The sequence below is a fragment of the Panthera uncia genome, chromosome E1 (assembly GCF_023721935.1).
Source record: "Panthera uncia isolate 11264 chromosome E1, Puncia_PCG_1.0, whole genome shotgun sequence".
Classification (NCBI taxonomy): Eukaryota; Metazoa; Chordata; class Mammalia; order Carnivora; family Felidae; genus Panthera; species Panthera uncia.
In genome coordinates this window covers 49,547,962-49,561,944 of record NC_064814.1, presented here as the reverse complement: position 1 = coordinate 49,561,944, position 13,983 = coordinate 49,547,962, and the positions used below count along the sequence as shown (strand labels likewise).

Here is a 13,983-nt window from a genome sequence, read left to right as displayed (position 1 = left end):
GAGCTAGGACATGGGTCATCTCCTGCCCTTGGCCTGGGATTTACACCATTGGCCCTCCTGATTCTCAGGCCTTTGGACCCCACTAACTGACCCCCAGGTTCCTGGGCCCCCAGCTTGCAGAGATGCTAGACTGTGGGACTTCTCAGCCTCTGTACTTGCATGAGCCAAATCCTTATAATAAGTTTCTTCCATATTTGTATCTCCTATTGGCTCTGGTTTTCTAACCCATCTGGCCTCCCCTCACACCCAGAGGCTGCCTGGCTGGCAGGGCACTTCCCAATGGATACAACCTGCTTTTAAAGCTGGAGGACCCACACTGACAGACACACTGAACTGGGTCAGAAAGAGTGTGGTTCAGCCTCCCCGGCCCCACCATTGCTTGGCCTATGGCAGTTTTCCACATATTTACTTTTTTTTTTGTCCAATATGTTTTTTTAGAGGGATAGTAACTAGCAGACTTTGGCAAAAGGGACAACTTACCTTTAGGTAACTTCCCTTCTGAATGCAGGGTCCTGGAAGAAGAAAGGACAGGAGTGAAAGGGAGCAATAATTCCTTTGCAGGAAGAGCCTTCAGAGTGTAGAGGTCAAAGGCAAGCCTCTCCAACTTGGGCCACAATGGCATGTAGATTATTTTGAGTTAAAAGCAATCAAAACCCAGCAAATGGAGGAAAACCGCTTTATATCCCCCTCAACCACCTAAATTTGCTCTGGAAAGGGGGTCTGTACCAGGAAGAGAACTAGTCAAAGAGATTCCTTTTTACCTAAAAATCTTATCTGCATAACAGGGAATCCTTTGTTTTCCAAACATCTCCTCTCACCTTCCTGCTAATGTTCTTCCTCTTCTTTGTACCTCCAGACTCCCGCCCTCCTCCTGAGCTGAGGATGACATATAAGCCTCAGGTTGCCTGGCCATCTTTGGAATTTCATATTTGTGCAGATTCTCCATATGACAACATTAAATTTGATTTTTTCCTATTAATGGTCTCATGGAAATTTAATTCTTAGTCTAGCTAGAAGAACCTTGGACAGAGGAAAATTTCTTCCTCCCCAACGGTATTAGGGCCTGCCATATCCCGTGATCCTTCTGCAGGTTTCTAGGTAGTTGCTTTTACATCAATCACCAAAGAGGTTTCTGGGATTCCATACCTCTGGCTACAGCTAAAGGGATCAGGGTGGGCACCTTACCCCAGACAATCTGGGGGCTGACCAATGGCTATGAAGTGCCCCGGTCCAAGCTTCGCCCACTAGAGATGAAGGGAACCACAAAGGATTCTTCCAAGTTGTTCTCTTTTGAAACTGAAAAATGAGGTGGTTGGACTTAAGGATAGGTGAGACCATTTCGAGCTTTACATATTTCACTGCTCTGGTCTAAGAACATCAGGCATGTTTAGAAGAAAGTTATAAAGTAAATGCTTCACTTCAAGGTGCCCCTTCCTTTCCTCAGTGGCTAAGCCAGGTCCACCGCTCCGCCACTCATGACGCCCAGGAGAAGCACTTCTCTAGAGGGTAAGAAACAGTACATGCTTGTACGAGCCTCTGTAAGTCCCTCAAATGTCTTTGAGGTGCAATTTTTTTTTTATCAGTAAAATGCAGACACCTATTTGGTAGATTTGAAATAGGGTACAGAATGTACAACAGGAGAAAACAAAATAAATTAGGAGGAAAAAGAAGACGAAGCCAAGAGGCACACCGATTCACAGAACTCAGCCCTGAAAGTCTCCCACATGTGCTACGAGGGGTCATGAATTTGGCCCTAAAGCTCTCTGTGGCCAAAGCAAAGAGAGAAATAAAATGTTACCCCGTTTTTCTGTGGGGGAAAAACACCTTAGGTGTTAAGGAGACGAAACAATAAGAAGTCAACTTAGGAGTGATTTCTCACAAGAGAATGTGGTAAGATGTCGTGAGCAACGTGGACAAGAGTGGCTCTCTATAACTCAGTGGTCACTTTCACGGGGCCCAGACGGCGAGTGGGGAAGTACTTTAGAAACCATCCATCTTGGGACACCTGGGAGGCTCAGGCGGTTAAGCGTCTGACTTCAGCTCAGGTTATGATCTCACGGTTCGTGGGTTCGAGCCCCGCGTTGGGCTCTGTGCTGACAGCTCAGAGCCTGGAGCCTGCTTTGGATTCTGTGTCTCCCTCTCTCTGCCCCTCCCCTACTCGTGCTCTTTCTCTCTCTCTCTCTCAAAGAATAAATAAATATTTAAAAAACTTTTTTAGAAACCACCCATCCACCCTGAGCAAAGGAAAAGACCCTCTCCCACCTCCAACACGTGGAGAGTCCTACCTCACGGCCGCATATAGAGCAACGTGGTTGCTGTGACCGCTCACTCCCCCTGCGTCGAAAGTCACCACCTGTAGAGAAATACAGGGTGTTCACTCATGACTGTCTGAATGCTCTCTCTGACCTCCATTTCAAAGTAGCCGTCTCCATTCCCTTGGGATGAAAGGGAGCGCACAGACCCCTGGAACGTTTGCAATCGTGAGGACACTTGAACTCACTTCGGAGCAGATCAGTGGTGTGTAACCATTGCTTTGGCCAGTTGTGTGGAGACTGTTTCCGTGGGTTTTACTGTTTAATCTTGTTCCAGGCCAGTGGAGCAGAGTGGAATTCAGCCATGATAGGAACCTGAGTTCAGGGTATCTCTGTCTCTTATCTTCCTGGCTGTTTATGAACACAGTTTTCTTGGCCGGCTGCTGTGTGAACTCTTGTGCATGTAGACGCTGCCTGAATCTTTTGGCTTCTTTTCCTTGTGCCATACTGAGGGCACAGAGGCTTTGAGGGGCAATGTCTACCATGCACCAGGGTTAAAATCATAGTTTATTTGCTCATGGACTGCCTCTGTATCATCTTTTTTTTTTTTTAACATTTATTCATTTTTGAGAGATGGAGACAGAGTAGAGTGGAGGAGGGGCAGAGAGAGAGAGAGAGGGAGGCACAGAATCTGAAGCAGGCTCTAGGCTCTGAGCTGTCAGCACACAGCCTGATGCGGGGCTTGAACCCACGGACTGCGAGATCATGACCTGAGCTGAAGTCGGACACTTAACCGACTGAGTCACCCAGGTGTCCCACCTGTTTTTTTTTAAGTTTATTTATTTATTTTGAGAGAGACAGAGAAGCAAGTGGGGGAGGGACACAGAGAGGGAGAGAGAGAGAATCCTAAGCAGGCTCCGTGCTGTCAGCAGAGGGCCCAATGCAGGGCTCGAACTCACGGAACTGTGAGATCATGACCTGAGCTGAAACCAAGAGTCGGACACTCAACCGACTGAACCACCTAGATGCCCCCGTATCATCTGTTATTAATGATAAGCTTAGTCTAGATTCCAACATTTCATTTCTGCACAGATGATTAAAAAAACACCCAAATAGCAGTTTGAATAATAACAATAATTTGCTTGAGTAAGATAAATAAATAAATATAAAAAAGAGAACAAGGACTCAGATAAAAGAACACGAATGGTTGGTTAGGGGTAGTGCAAAGAGGCAAGCTGTCCCCAAGAAAAGAGAGTGGCCATGCAGCACAGACTAAAGGGAGAGGATAGGGCTTGAACTCACAATCCTGAGATCAAGACCTGAATGGAGATCAAGAGTCGGTTGCTTAACCGACTGAGCTACCCAGGCACCCCTGGCCTTTCTATTTTAAATCGTAAAATGTTTACTTCAGGTATGGAGAACTATGTTAAAATGAGAGCAGCTAACATTTATTGAGCATAGGTTGAGGGGTGGGGATACAGATTGAAAGAAAGTTTATTTATATTTTATTTTATTAAAAAAAATTTATTTTTATTAAAAAAAGTTGTTTAACATTTATTTATTTTTGAGAGACAGAGAGAAACAGAGCATGAGCAGGGGACAGGTAGAGAGAGAGGGAGACACAGAATCTGAAGCAGGCTCCGGGCTCTTAGCCGTCAGCACGGAGCCCGACACGGGGCTCACGAACTGTGAGATCATGACCTGAGCTGAAGTTGGATACTCAACCGAGTCACCCAAGCACCCCTTTTTTCTTTTTCTTTTCAAAATTTTTTAATGTTTATTTATTTTTGAGAGAGAACATGAGCAAAGGGGCACAGAGAGGGAGACATAATCCGAAGTAGGCTCTGTGCTGTCAGCGCAAAGATATGGGGCTGGAATCCATGAACCGTGAGATCATGACCTGAGCTGAAATCGGACCCTCAACTGACTGAGCCACCCAGGCACCCCAGACACCTGTAGCTCCCTCTAGAACTCCATCCACTTTCCCCCCCTTACTTGCAGAGATCTTTGTTTAGATGAAATCTTGCTCAGACCCCAATCAACAGGAGGTAACAGTGGGGCTGCTCTGGTTTCTCAAAGATGGCAGTTCTCAACGGGGAGCAGTGTTGCCCCAGGGACATCTGGCAATGTCTGGAGATACATTTGTTGTGATGAGTGAGGGGTGTTGCCACTGGGTAGAGAGGTGGGCTGTCAGTGAGGAGAGGCCAGGGGTGCTGCTAAGCATGTACAGTGCAGAGGACAGCCGACCATAACAAACAATGCTGTGGTCCCAAGTGTCATGGCGCCCTAAGGGAGCAGGGACTAGGTATGTTTGGTTCACTGCTATCTCGAAGTTCACAGCCAGTAGTGAACATCACAGAGTAGGTGGTCAGTAAATATTTGTTGGATGAAAGGTTGAGATAGGGGTTGGGCCCAGGACCTCACCTGCTTGTTACCCAAAGACACTACCAACCCCCTACACTGTTTGATATCAAGGGCAGCATTATAATGCTTTTCAAGGCCCTGTCCGGGCAGCGGAGCTGGGACCAGATAGTACACGGTTCCCTTCCATCACACTGCAGAGCCAGCTTTTGGTTTGGACAGAGGAGAACTTTTGGTATCATCCCACCACAGCCCAGGTGAGACTCTATCTTCCCAGGTCCAGCCAATACTTCCGGTCCAGAGGGGGCACCTGGGCCCTCTGATCCTGCCATCGAGTGACTTCTCACCTGTTCACTGCTAACTCCTCGCCCCTGGCCCTGCATGGCCTATGGGGGTGGGAAGGTGCATTTCACTGCATCGTGGGGGCTGAGTCGTGATTATGGCCCTTCATGTCCATACTGGCGATGGTGTTAGCATGGCCCTATGCTCCTGCTGATGTACTAGTGCAGGCCAGGGAAATTGTTCCTGACTGCACTGTGACAGCTTGAGAGTTTCCTTATTTATTTATTTTTTTAAATTTTTAATGTTTTTATTTATTTTTGAAGGGAAGAGACAGACAGAACATGAGCGGGGGAGAGCAGAGAGAGAGGGAGACACAGAATTCGAAGCAGGCTCCTGCCTCTAAGCTGTCAGCACAGAACCCGATGCGGGGCTCGAACCCACAAACTGTGAGATCATGACCTGAGCCGAAGTCAGACGCTCAACCGACTGAGCCAGCCAGGGGCCCTGAGAGTTTCCTTATTGACAGCAAGGTGTGTTAAAGAGCTGTTTTAGTGTTATTATTTTATTTTTTTTAATGTTTATTTTTGAGAGAAAGAGAAAGAGAGAGCACACATGTGCACACAAGGGGGGGGAAGGGCAGAGAGAGAGAGAGGGAGGCAGAGAGTCCAAAGAAGTTTGGACGCTCAACCAAGTGAGCCACCCACGGGCCCCTAAAGAGCTCTTTTAAAACGGTTTTCTTGTGTATGGAAATTAAATCATCTCAGGGTTGTCCTGACAATGAAGGCCCCTCACTCACTGGAATGAAGGTGAGCACCTCAGACAACAGGAAAGAGCTCCAGGCCACCAGGTGGCAGTTAACGGTGGTGGCAGTTTGAGGACGAGCCCCGTGTGGGGTCTGTTCTTGTTCTTGGGGATATAAAAGGTGTCACGGGGGCACCTGGGTGGCTCTGTTGGTTAAGCGTCCGACTTCAGCTCAGGTCATGATCAAGGTTCGTGGGTTCGAGCCCCGCGTCAGGGTCTGTGCTGACAGCTCGGAGCCTGGAACCTGCTTCAGATTCTATGTCTCCCTCTCTCTCTGCCCCTCCCCCAATCACGTTCTGTCTCTCTCCCTCAAAAATAAATAAACATTTTAAAAAATTAAAAAAAAAAAAAAAAAAGGTGTCATGTGTAGTCCTTGCCACCATGGACCTTCCACCCTAGTTTCAAGACCCAGTCTGTACTTCAAAGAATAAACAGCAATTCGCAGGATACACACCAAATACTGTGGGAATCCGAAAGAGGGCTGAAGGAGTCGGGGAAGGCTTCTTGGAGGAGGAGGCTTTGAGGTGGGCCTGGATCGCAAATCAGTTTTCTAGGACCCAAACTCAGGAGACTGTTCTGAGAGCCAGAATGGCACGCAGAACTATCTGTGATCTGAGACCCCTCCCTGGGTGCTCAGAGCTGTGGCCAGCTCGAACGTGGTCTGGCCCCTCAGCAAGGACCAATCCTGTCCATCAGCGTGCAGTACTTGAGGGCCAGACCAAGGAGGGCCAAGTTCAGAAAGATGGGAGTTGATCTCACAAGCGAAGTTCCTGGGGAAACCAGCAGTTGTGAGAGTGTTGGGGGACAGGTCCTGGGGAAGCCACAACTGGGGAAACGGGGTCCCAAGGGGGATTGCAGAGCACTTCATGGACCTCACTGTGTTACTTCAGGCTCTGAAGACCGGCTCTGTCTCCCGTTCGGGGCTGTGGAGCCCACGTTCTGCCTGCGTGGGCTGGGGTGGGATGGCCAAGAGAACCCAGGCAAGCCCAGTCAGCGGGGCTGGGCATTTGACTCTGAGGCCCGTGGACCCTTCCCTCCAGCTTTCACACTCAGACCCTCCCGGAAGGTAAAGCTAGGAAGAGTGGCGCTGTGAGCTGTTGGTGGCCATTTTTCCAGCCAGGAGAAAGAAGGCAAGATGAAGAGTCCCGTCACCTGCATCTTGGCCTTTATGTGAATCACAGTGAGCCACTTAGGTGCCCCTTTTGGCCTCTGTGGACTAAGTTTCAGTTGTGTTTTGTGTCATGAGGAAACAAGATGGTCTTCAATATAAATAAATAGATAGATAGATAGATAGATAGATGTGACCGCCCCTCCGACAAAAGAAAGAAAATGCTACATGAAATATGCCCCCCCCCAAAAAAAAAAAACGAAAAAAAAGAAAAATGATCTGACCAATACGTCAACAAAAATCTGTTCTTAGGAAAGGTCTAATAGGGTGCACCTGGGTGGGTCAGTCAGTTGAGCATCCAACTCTTGGTCTCTGTTCAGGTCACAATCTCATGGTTCGTGAGTTCGAGCCCCGCATCGAGTTCTGTGTTGACAGCCAGAGAGTGGTTGGTATTCTTGGGATTCTCTCTCTCCCTCTCTCTCTCTCTCTGCCCCCCCCCCCCTTTTTGTCTCCCTCTAAAAATAAAAAAATAAATAAAAAAATAAGGAAGGTCTAATAACTCATGGGGCGCCTGGGTGGCTCAGTTGTTTAAGTGTCTGACTTCGGCTCAGGTCATGATCTCACGGTTCGTGGGTTTGAGTCCCATGTTGGGCTCTGTGCTGATAGCTCAGAGCCAGCTTGAGCAGGTTGTCTCTCTGTGTCCCCCCTGTCTGTCTGCCCCTTCTCCATTCATGCTGATTCTCGCTCTCTCTCTCAAAAATAAATAAACATGGAAAAAAAAAAGTCTAATAAATCAGTTTACTCAGTGAATTCAGCATTGATAAAAGCCTAACGTGTTTGTGTGCCAGCGGGACTCATCAAAACTTAAACCAAAAGATTAGGGCTTTAAGTGGTAGGATTTTAGGCATTAACCGTGAGGGATTATTATTATTATTATCTTACAAGTGGACAGTAAGCCTTCTGAAAAGCCTTAACATCAAACACTGGCGACAGCCAGTCCAGGCAATCCTGGTGGAGCTGAGGTGGGCGCCCCCACACTTGTTCACCTCGGCAAGTAAGTGTGAATCTCCATTATTGCCCTGTCTGTGACCAAAATGTCCTCCATGTAGGGCATGTGAATTTATCCGTGTGCTTTTCTGGAGTGAGAAATTGAGGTTTAAGATCCTAGTAGCTTCCCCACCTGCTGACCTTGGGCAAGCTGCTCGGCCTCTGGAAACGCGAGTTTCCTCCATGTCAAATGAGAACTATAACAACATTTATCTCTTAGAGTTAGAACGGCCCTCTAAACGTGACAATGCTCCGTGAAAGGCGAAATTCTGCACGACGCGTCACACGTAGCACAGGCTCCAGGGGCCCTGGGTGTTTAGGTGGCGGGACAGAGGTTGGGGTGGGGATGGTTAAGGAGGACACAGTTTGGAAAGAAAACCTCTGCCTCTATCTGAGCCTGATAATTTGGTTCCATGGTCTCACAAAAGGTGTGTTTGTTACTCTGAAGGTTGAAAAGAGAGCCGGGTGGGGGGGGGACTCTTTTTGAAGTGGTTTCGGAGAAGCTCTGGATGTGGGAGGGCAGCCATAGTCAAGGTGTGCCTGGGACCCCCCGCTTTGCACTCTAGGAGGGCATCCCCTTACCAGGTTGATGCTGTTCACTTCTATGTGCTGGAGGAGGGTGCTAGCCACATGCTCTGTGTCCCACTGCACACCTGGGTCATCTGGGAAATCCCTGGAAGGAAGGAAGGAAGAAGCACAACTTGAACATATTTTCTAATCAGGTGTGAACTTCTCCCTAAGCTCTGGTAGGAGTGTGCCAGTCCTGTGATAGGAATTGTATGGGGGCAGGGGAGCACCCTTAAGTATCCAGATTTTGGCGAAAGAGAGATTTAGAAGCGTGACGCAACGAGAAATCGGTGCACGGTTTCACACGACACACTTTTGGAGCTTTGTGCTCGCTGCTGAGGGGAGGAAACACACCAAAGAGACGATCTGGGGAGACATATGGGTTAACAGCAAATGTGGACACAGCCGAATGATATGTAAGAATAGTAACAATAGCGCTTTGATAAAATGCACGAAGCTATGTTACTTCATTTAGCCTCATGAACACCTGCTGAGGGAGCCTTTACAGAGGAAGTTAAGAAGACCGTTTGCAAGATTGTTAGAGTTGGATTCGAACCCAGGCTTTCCGACTGCAAAGCAAAGACGTTTTAGCACTAGGGAGCCAGCAACATCTTCTCTCCAATGGGGCTGCACCACGTGGGGCTGGCCTCAGGATAAAAGTCTCCGCAGATTAATCTGCACCTTATCTGTGTCTCCACTTGGCCGCGCCATAGACCTGTCTCCTCCCATGTCTGTTTTTTGTGCATTGATCTATGGCATCACCTAACATGAGACCAAGGCCTCAATTTGAGGATGCTATTCATATTCTTTTCATTTACTTATTTATTGAATTTTTATTTATTTTCATATATATATATTTAAAGTTTATTTATTTTGTGGGGGGCGGGGGGGGGGGGGGGGGCAGGGGGAAGGAGCAGAGAGAGAGGAAGAGAGAGAATCCATCGCAAGCAGGCCCTAAGCTGGTAACACAGAGCCCGACGTGGGGCTTGGTCTCACGAACCGTGAGATCATGACCTGAGCTGAAATCAAGAGTTGGACACTTAACCCACTGAGCCACCCGGGCGCCTCTACTTCTTAAATTTTAAAATATAATCTCTACCCCCAACGTGGGGCTCGAATCCATGACCCCAAGATCAGGAATGGCATGCTCCACCGACGGAGCCTGTCAGGTGCCCCTATGCATAGTCTTATAAATAGATATTCATCTCTCTTTGGCTCAGGTCCTGTGGCAACACCCACAGTGGTACTGAGAGGACTCAGGCTCTCTTCCCCACCAGACAAGCTGCTATCACCTCTTTATGGACAGAGACCATTAACTGACCTTCTTCAGACTGTGGTTAAAGGAGAGTCACTGAATGTTTTTCAGCAGGAAAATGACAGGAGCCTCAGCACTTAATAATGCAGTTATGTCCACTGCTTCATCGGCTACCTCTACCCAACCCCTAGGGTGGCTTCTACAGACAGCAGCTTTATGCTTTTCTGAACACAGTCCTGCCAGCCATCCCGTGAGGTTCTCATAATGCTCCTGCAGTGAGAGCTCAGCTGGTGGGGGCACGGATAGGGGAAAAGGGAGAAGGAAGGACCGGTACAAAGTCAAAGTCTAGCCTTGCTCCCTGGCAATGGAGCTGAATGTGGCGCGTAGAACATGACCTGCAGAGCACGACTGCTGGAGAGATACGGGAATCGGGGAAAACACCTTGGAGCGAAAACAGCTACATACAAGCTCCTGGCTGGGAGGTCCACATAAATCTACAAGGCATCGTTTTGGCAAATGAGTGCGTGGATAATATTTACCTGGATGAAGAAGCAGTCTAAGAGAAAGGGCAGGAGAATGTTTGCTACAGTAATTCTGAAGTGCTGAAAGATGAATCCCTGAGTGGGAGAGCTCATCGTCTTGTTTCATTGACCTTCAGAGAAGTGGGACCTGCTATTCGAGGGCTCTGCACTTAGAATGGGCTCAGGGGCGACACCCGCACCATTCCTTCTGTGGCTCCTTCTGTGGCTTCTAAGGAAGTGGGAAGCTGATCATGGTGGGGTGGGGGGGGGGCTTTGGGATGTAAATATCCCTTCTGTAATCCGGTGCATCTGATATGGCAGCAGTGCCTTAGTGATCAGGTCCAAACTCCTCTCGGGCAGGCATTCAAGATTCCTCTTTATTTGCGAAAGCAAATAAGATAACGCATGAAAACTGTAAAGGGATATGTAAATGGCAAAGTAGTGGCTTCTACTGGAGCATTGCGTAGGCCCTTTCCAAAAAAAAAAAAAAAAAAAAGAGAGAAAAAGAAAAAGGAAAAGGAAAAGGAAAGAAGAAAACAGAAATCTCCCATCTATCCTGCTCAGGAAGCCCCTTACAGTCTTTGTTGATTGCCTACTTTAGTGGGCAGCAGTTTCAAAGTGAGTTCGGGCATCTGAACAGATGTACGAGACGATCCACTCAGGTAAAGCAAGAAATCACTACTAGAATTTCTATGTTTTTTAATCTATTTAAATTGCTCATTTGCAGCTGTCTTTTTTTTAAGTTAATTCATTTTGAGAAAGAGGGAGAAAGAGAGAGAGAGCGATGCGAGTGGGGGGGAGGGGGAGAGAGAGAGGTGGAGACAGAATCCTGAGCAGGCTCCACACTGACAGTGCAGAGCCCATTTCGGGGTTTGAACTCATAACTGTGAGATCACGACCTGAGCGGAGATCAAGAGTTAGATGCTTAACCAACTGAGCCACCCAGGCACCCTTGCAGTAATTTTTATAAGGTATCATATACTAACAGAGTTTAACATGTATATAATTTAAATAAGTAAGTTTACAAATATTAGAAGTGCATACTCAGATTTCATTTCTTTTTTCAGGTGATAATGGTAAAAAATGTTTGGAGATGGGGCGCCTGGGTGGCTCAGTAGGTTGAGCGGCTGACTTCGGCTCAGGTCACGATCTCGAGGTCCGTGAGTTCGAGCCCCGCGTCGGGCTCTGGGCTGACAGCTCAGAGCCTGGAGCCTGTTTCAGATTCTGTGTCTCCCTCTCTCTGACCCTCCCCCGTTCATGCTCTGTCTCTCTCTGTCTCAAAAATAAATAAACGTTAAAAAAAAAAATTAAAAAAAAATGTTTGGAGATCAGTGGTCTAATCTATTCACCCTACATTTTCCTTTATTTGTTTCTGGATCGTTCTCCCCCCTGCCCCACCCCGGACATTTAAGAACAACTTTATTGAGGTATAATTTACATAATGTAAAGTTCGCCCATTTTAAATGTACAGTTTTGTGACTTTTTAGTAAATGCATGGAATTTGTACATTTTACTAGCGTTTTGTGTATATTAAATTCTTGATTCTCCAACCCATTATAAATTCCCTGATGGCCAGATGTTACATGAGTCATTTAATGGTCAGGGTTCAGCTAGGAAAACAGAAACTGCCAGTTGTGGGGTGCCTGGGTGGCTCAGTGGGTCAAGTGTCCAACTCTTGATTTTGGCTCAGGTCATGATCTCATGGTACATGGGTTTGAGCCCCACATCTGGCTCTGTGCTGTCAGTGCAGAGCCTGCTTGGGATTCTCTCTCTCTCTCTCTCTCTCTCTCTCTCTCTGCCCCTCCCCTGTTTGTGCTGTCTCTGTCTCTTTCAAAATAAATTTTCTCTAAAAAGTTTTTTTTAATGTTTACTTATTTTTCAGAGATAGAGACAGAGCACAAGTGGGGGGAGGGGCGGAGAGGGAGACACAGAAATGGAAGCAGCCTCCAGGCTCCGAGCTGTCAGCACAGAGCCCGATGCGGCACTCGAACCCACTAACCGTAAAATCGTGACCTGAGCTGAAGTTGGACGCTTAACCGAATGAGCCACCCAGGAGCCCCTCAAAATAAACACATTTTTTAAAAACTTAAAAAAAAAAAAAAAAAAGGAATACAGGGAATTGCTTATCTAATTGAAAAGAAGAGCTGAGAGGCCAAATGGGGAACAATGGAACAACGCAGAGATTGGCAACAGCACTGGGGCTACGGGATGGCCATGACAGTGGGGTGTAGAATGGCAAGAGCTGGGGTCATGGAAAACAAGGTGGAGAAAAGGGGGCAATACCCTGGTTTTCCTTCTTTCTGCCTTCCAGTCTTCCAGCTCTACTGCCCATTGGTCAAGACTATTAAGAAGTCACTTGGGAAGGGAGCCTGGAAAGTGCAGTCTCCATCGGTATGGAGCAAAGACATAAAGTGTCTGGCAAAGTCTTGCTTACTGCAGATGCCCAATGGATATTTATTTTGGATTGCTGGTCAATCCTGGCCCCAAACCTTCCAAAGACAGCAGCAGTCTGGCCACCTGCCTCACAGTGTGTAAAGGAGTCTACTTTTCCAGCCCTATGTTCCGGAACACAATGGTCCACTAGTTGCTTGGGTACAGAGGGGAGTGGGGAGCACTGGAGGGAGGACATGGGGGCCACTGCTGGGCAACCAGGATTCTTGGCTCAGGGAAGGGATATGTGGCATGAGTTAGCAGTCAGTTCCACCCAGGAGCTCAAGGACAGAGACTGCATGTGATTTTTAAAATTTACCTATTTTTAAAAGTTTATTTATCTATTTTGAGAGACAGCGATAACGCGAGCTCTCTGGGAAGAGAGGGAAGAGCGGGGCAGAGCGAGAAGGAGAATCCCAAGCAGCCTCTGCACTGTCAATTCAGAGTCCGATGTGAGGCTTGAACTCATGAAAAACCCCGAGATCGTGACTTGAGCCAAAATCAAGTGTTGGACATTTAACTGCTGGAGCCACCCAGGCGCCCTGAGACTGCACATGATTAAAGCAGTCCGGTGTCATCAGGGGGCAATGTGAAGTGGGAGAGACATAGATCATCGGGGTGGGGTGGGGGGGCGGGTGTTCAGAACACCTAGTTCCCTGCTCATCACGGGACGCAGGCAGGAGCTGCATCAGCAATAAAGCTGGGTAATCCGGGGCTGTACCTGATGACCTCCCGAGTGCCTTTCCAGCTCTGAAATCTAGGCTGGCACACTGGAAGCAATTTCTGAGTGAGCTGAAAACACTGATCGTGGACGGTAGTTTTTAGGAAAAAGTAGAGGTCTTGGATGGCAAATAACATCAGGATGGTCAAAGCCTGGCTCCAGGGATCCTACCCTTTCCCAGAGCTGAGCCAAGCGCCCAATATTTACTGATGACCCATTTGTATTTCAGTATTTGTCCACTGCTGTGTACCTTGTACTTAGAATGCACTGATCTGGTAACGAGTAGGCACTGGTTAAGTGTTATTTCTCCCTCATTATTTCGTAATGTTTCCATCACCGTTTCTCAAGAGAGGGAGGGATTATTCGTCATCATTAGGAATAACTGGGATTGATTAAAAAATTTTTTTTAATGTTTATTTATTTTTTGGAAGAGAGAGCGTGGGGAGGGGCAGAGAGAAAGGGAGGCACAGAATCCAAAGCAGGCTCCAGAATCTGAGCTGTCAGCACAGAGCCTGATGTGGGGCTCGAACTCATAGACCACAAGATCATGACCTGAGCTGAAGTTGGACGTTTAACAGACTGAGCCACCCAGGTACCCCAAATTTTTTTTAATGTTTAATTTTGAGGGGGGGGGGAAG

General features: G+C 47.6%; 1 protein-coding gene across 1 annotated transcript in view; it reads right to left on the bottom strand.

The window, feature by feature from the left end:
• The window catches only part of PIGL (phosphatidylinositol glycan anchor biosynthesis class L), a 73,602-nt gene that overhangs the window by 7,596 nt on the left and 52,023 nt on the right, over positions 1-13,983 (bottom strand). The window contains exons 3-5 of the mRNA XM_049638079.1: positions 8,434-8,524; positions 2,286-2,353; positions 481-512 (exon numbers count right to left, since the gene is read on the bottom strand). Coding sequence (XP_049494036.1) covers positions 481-512; positions 2,286-2,353; positions 8,434-8,524 — 191 coding nt within the window. The remainder of the gene's footprint in view (positions 1-480; positions 513-2,285; positions 2,354-8,433; positions 8,525-13,983) is intronic.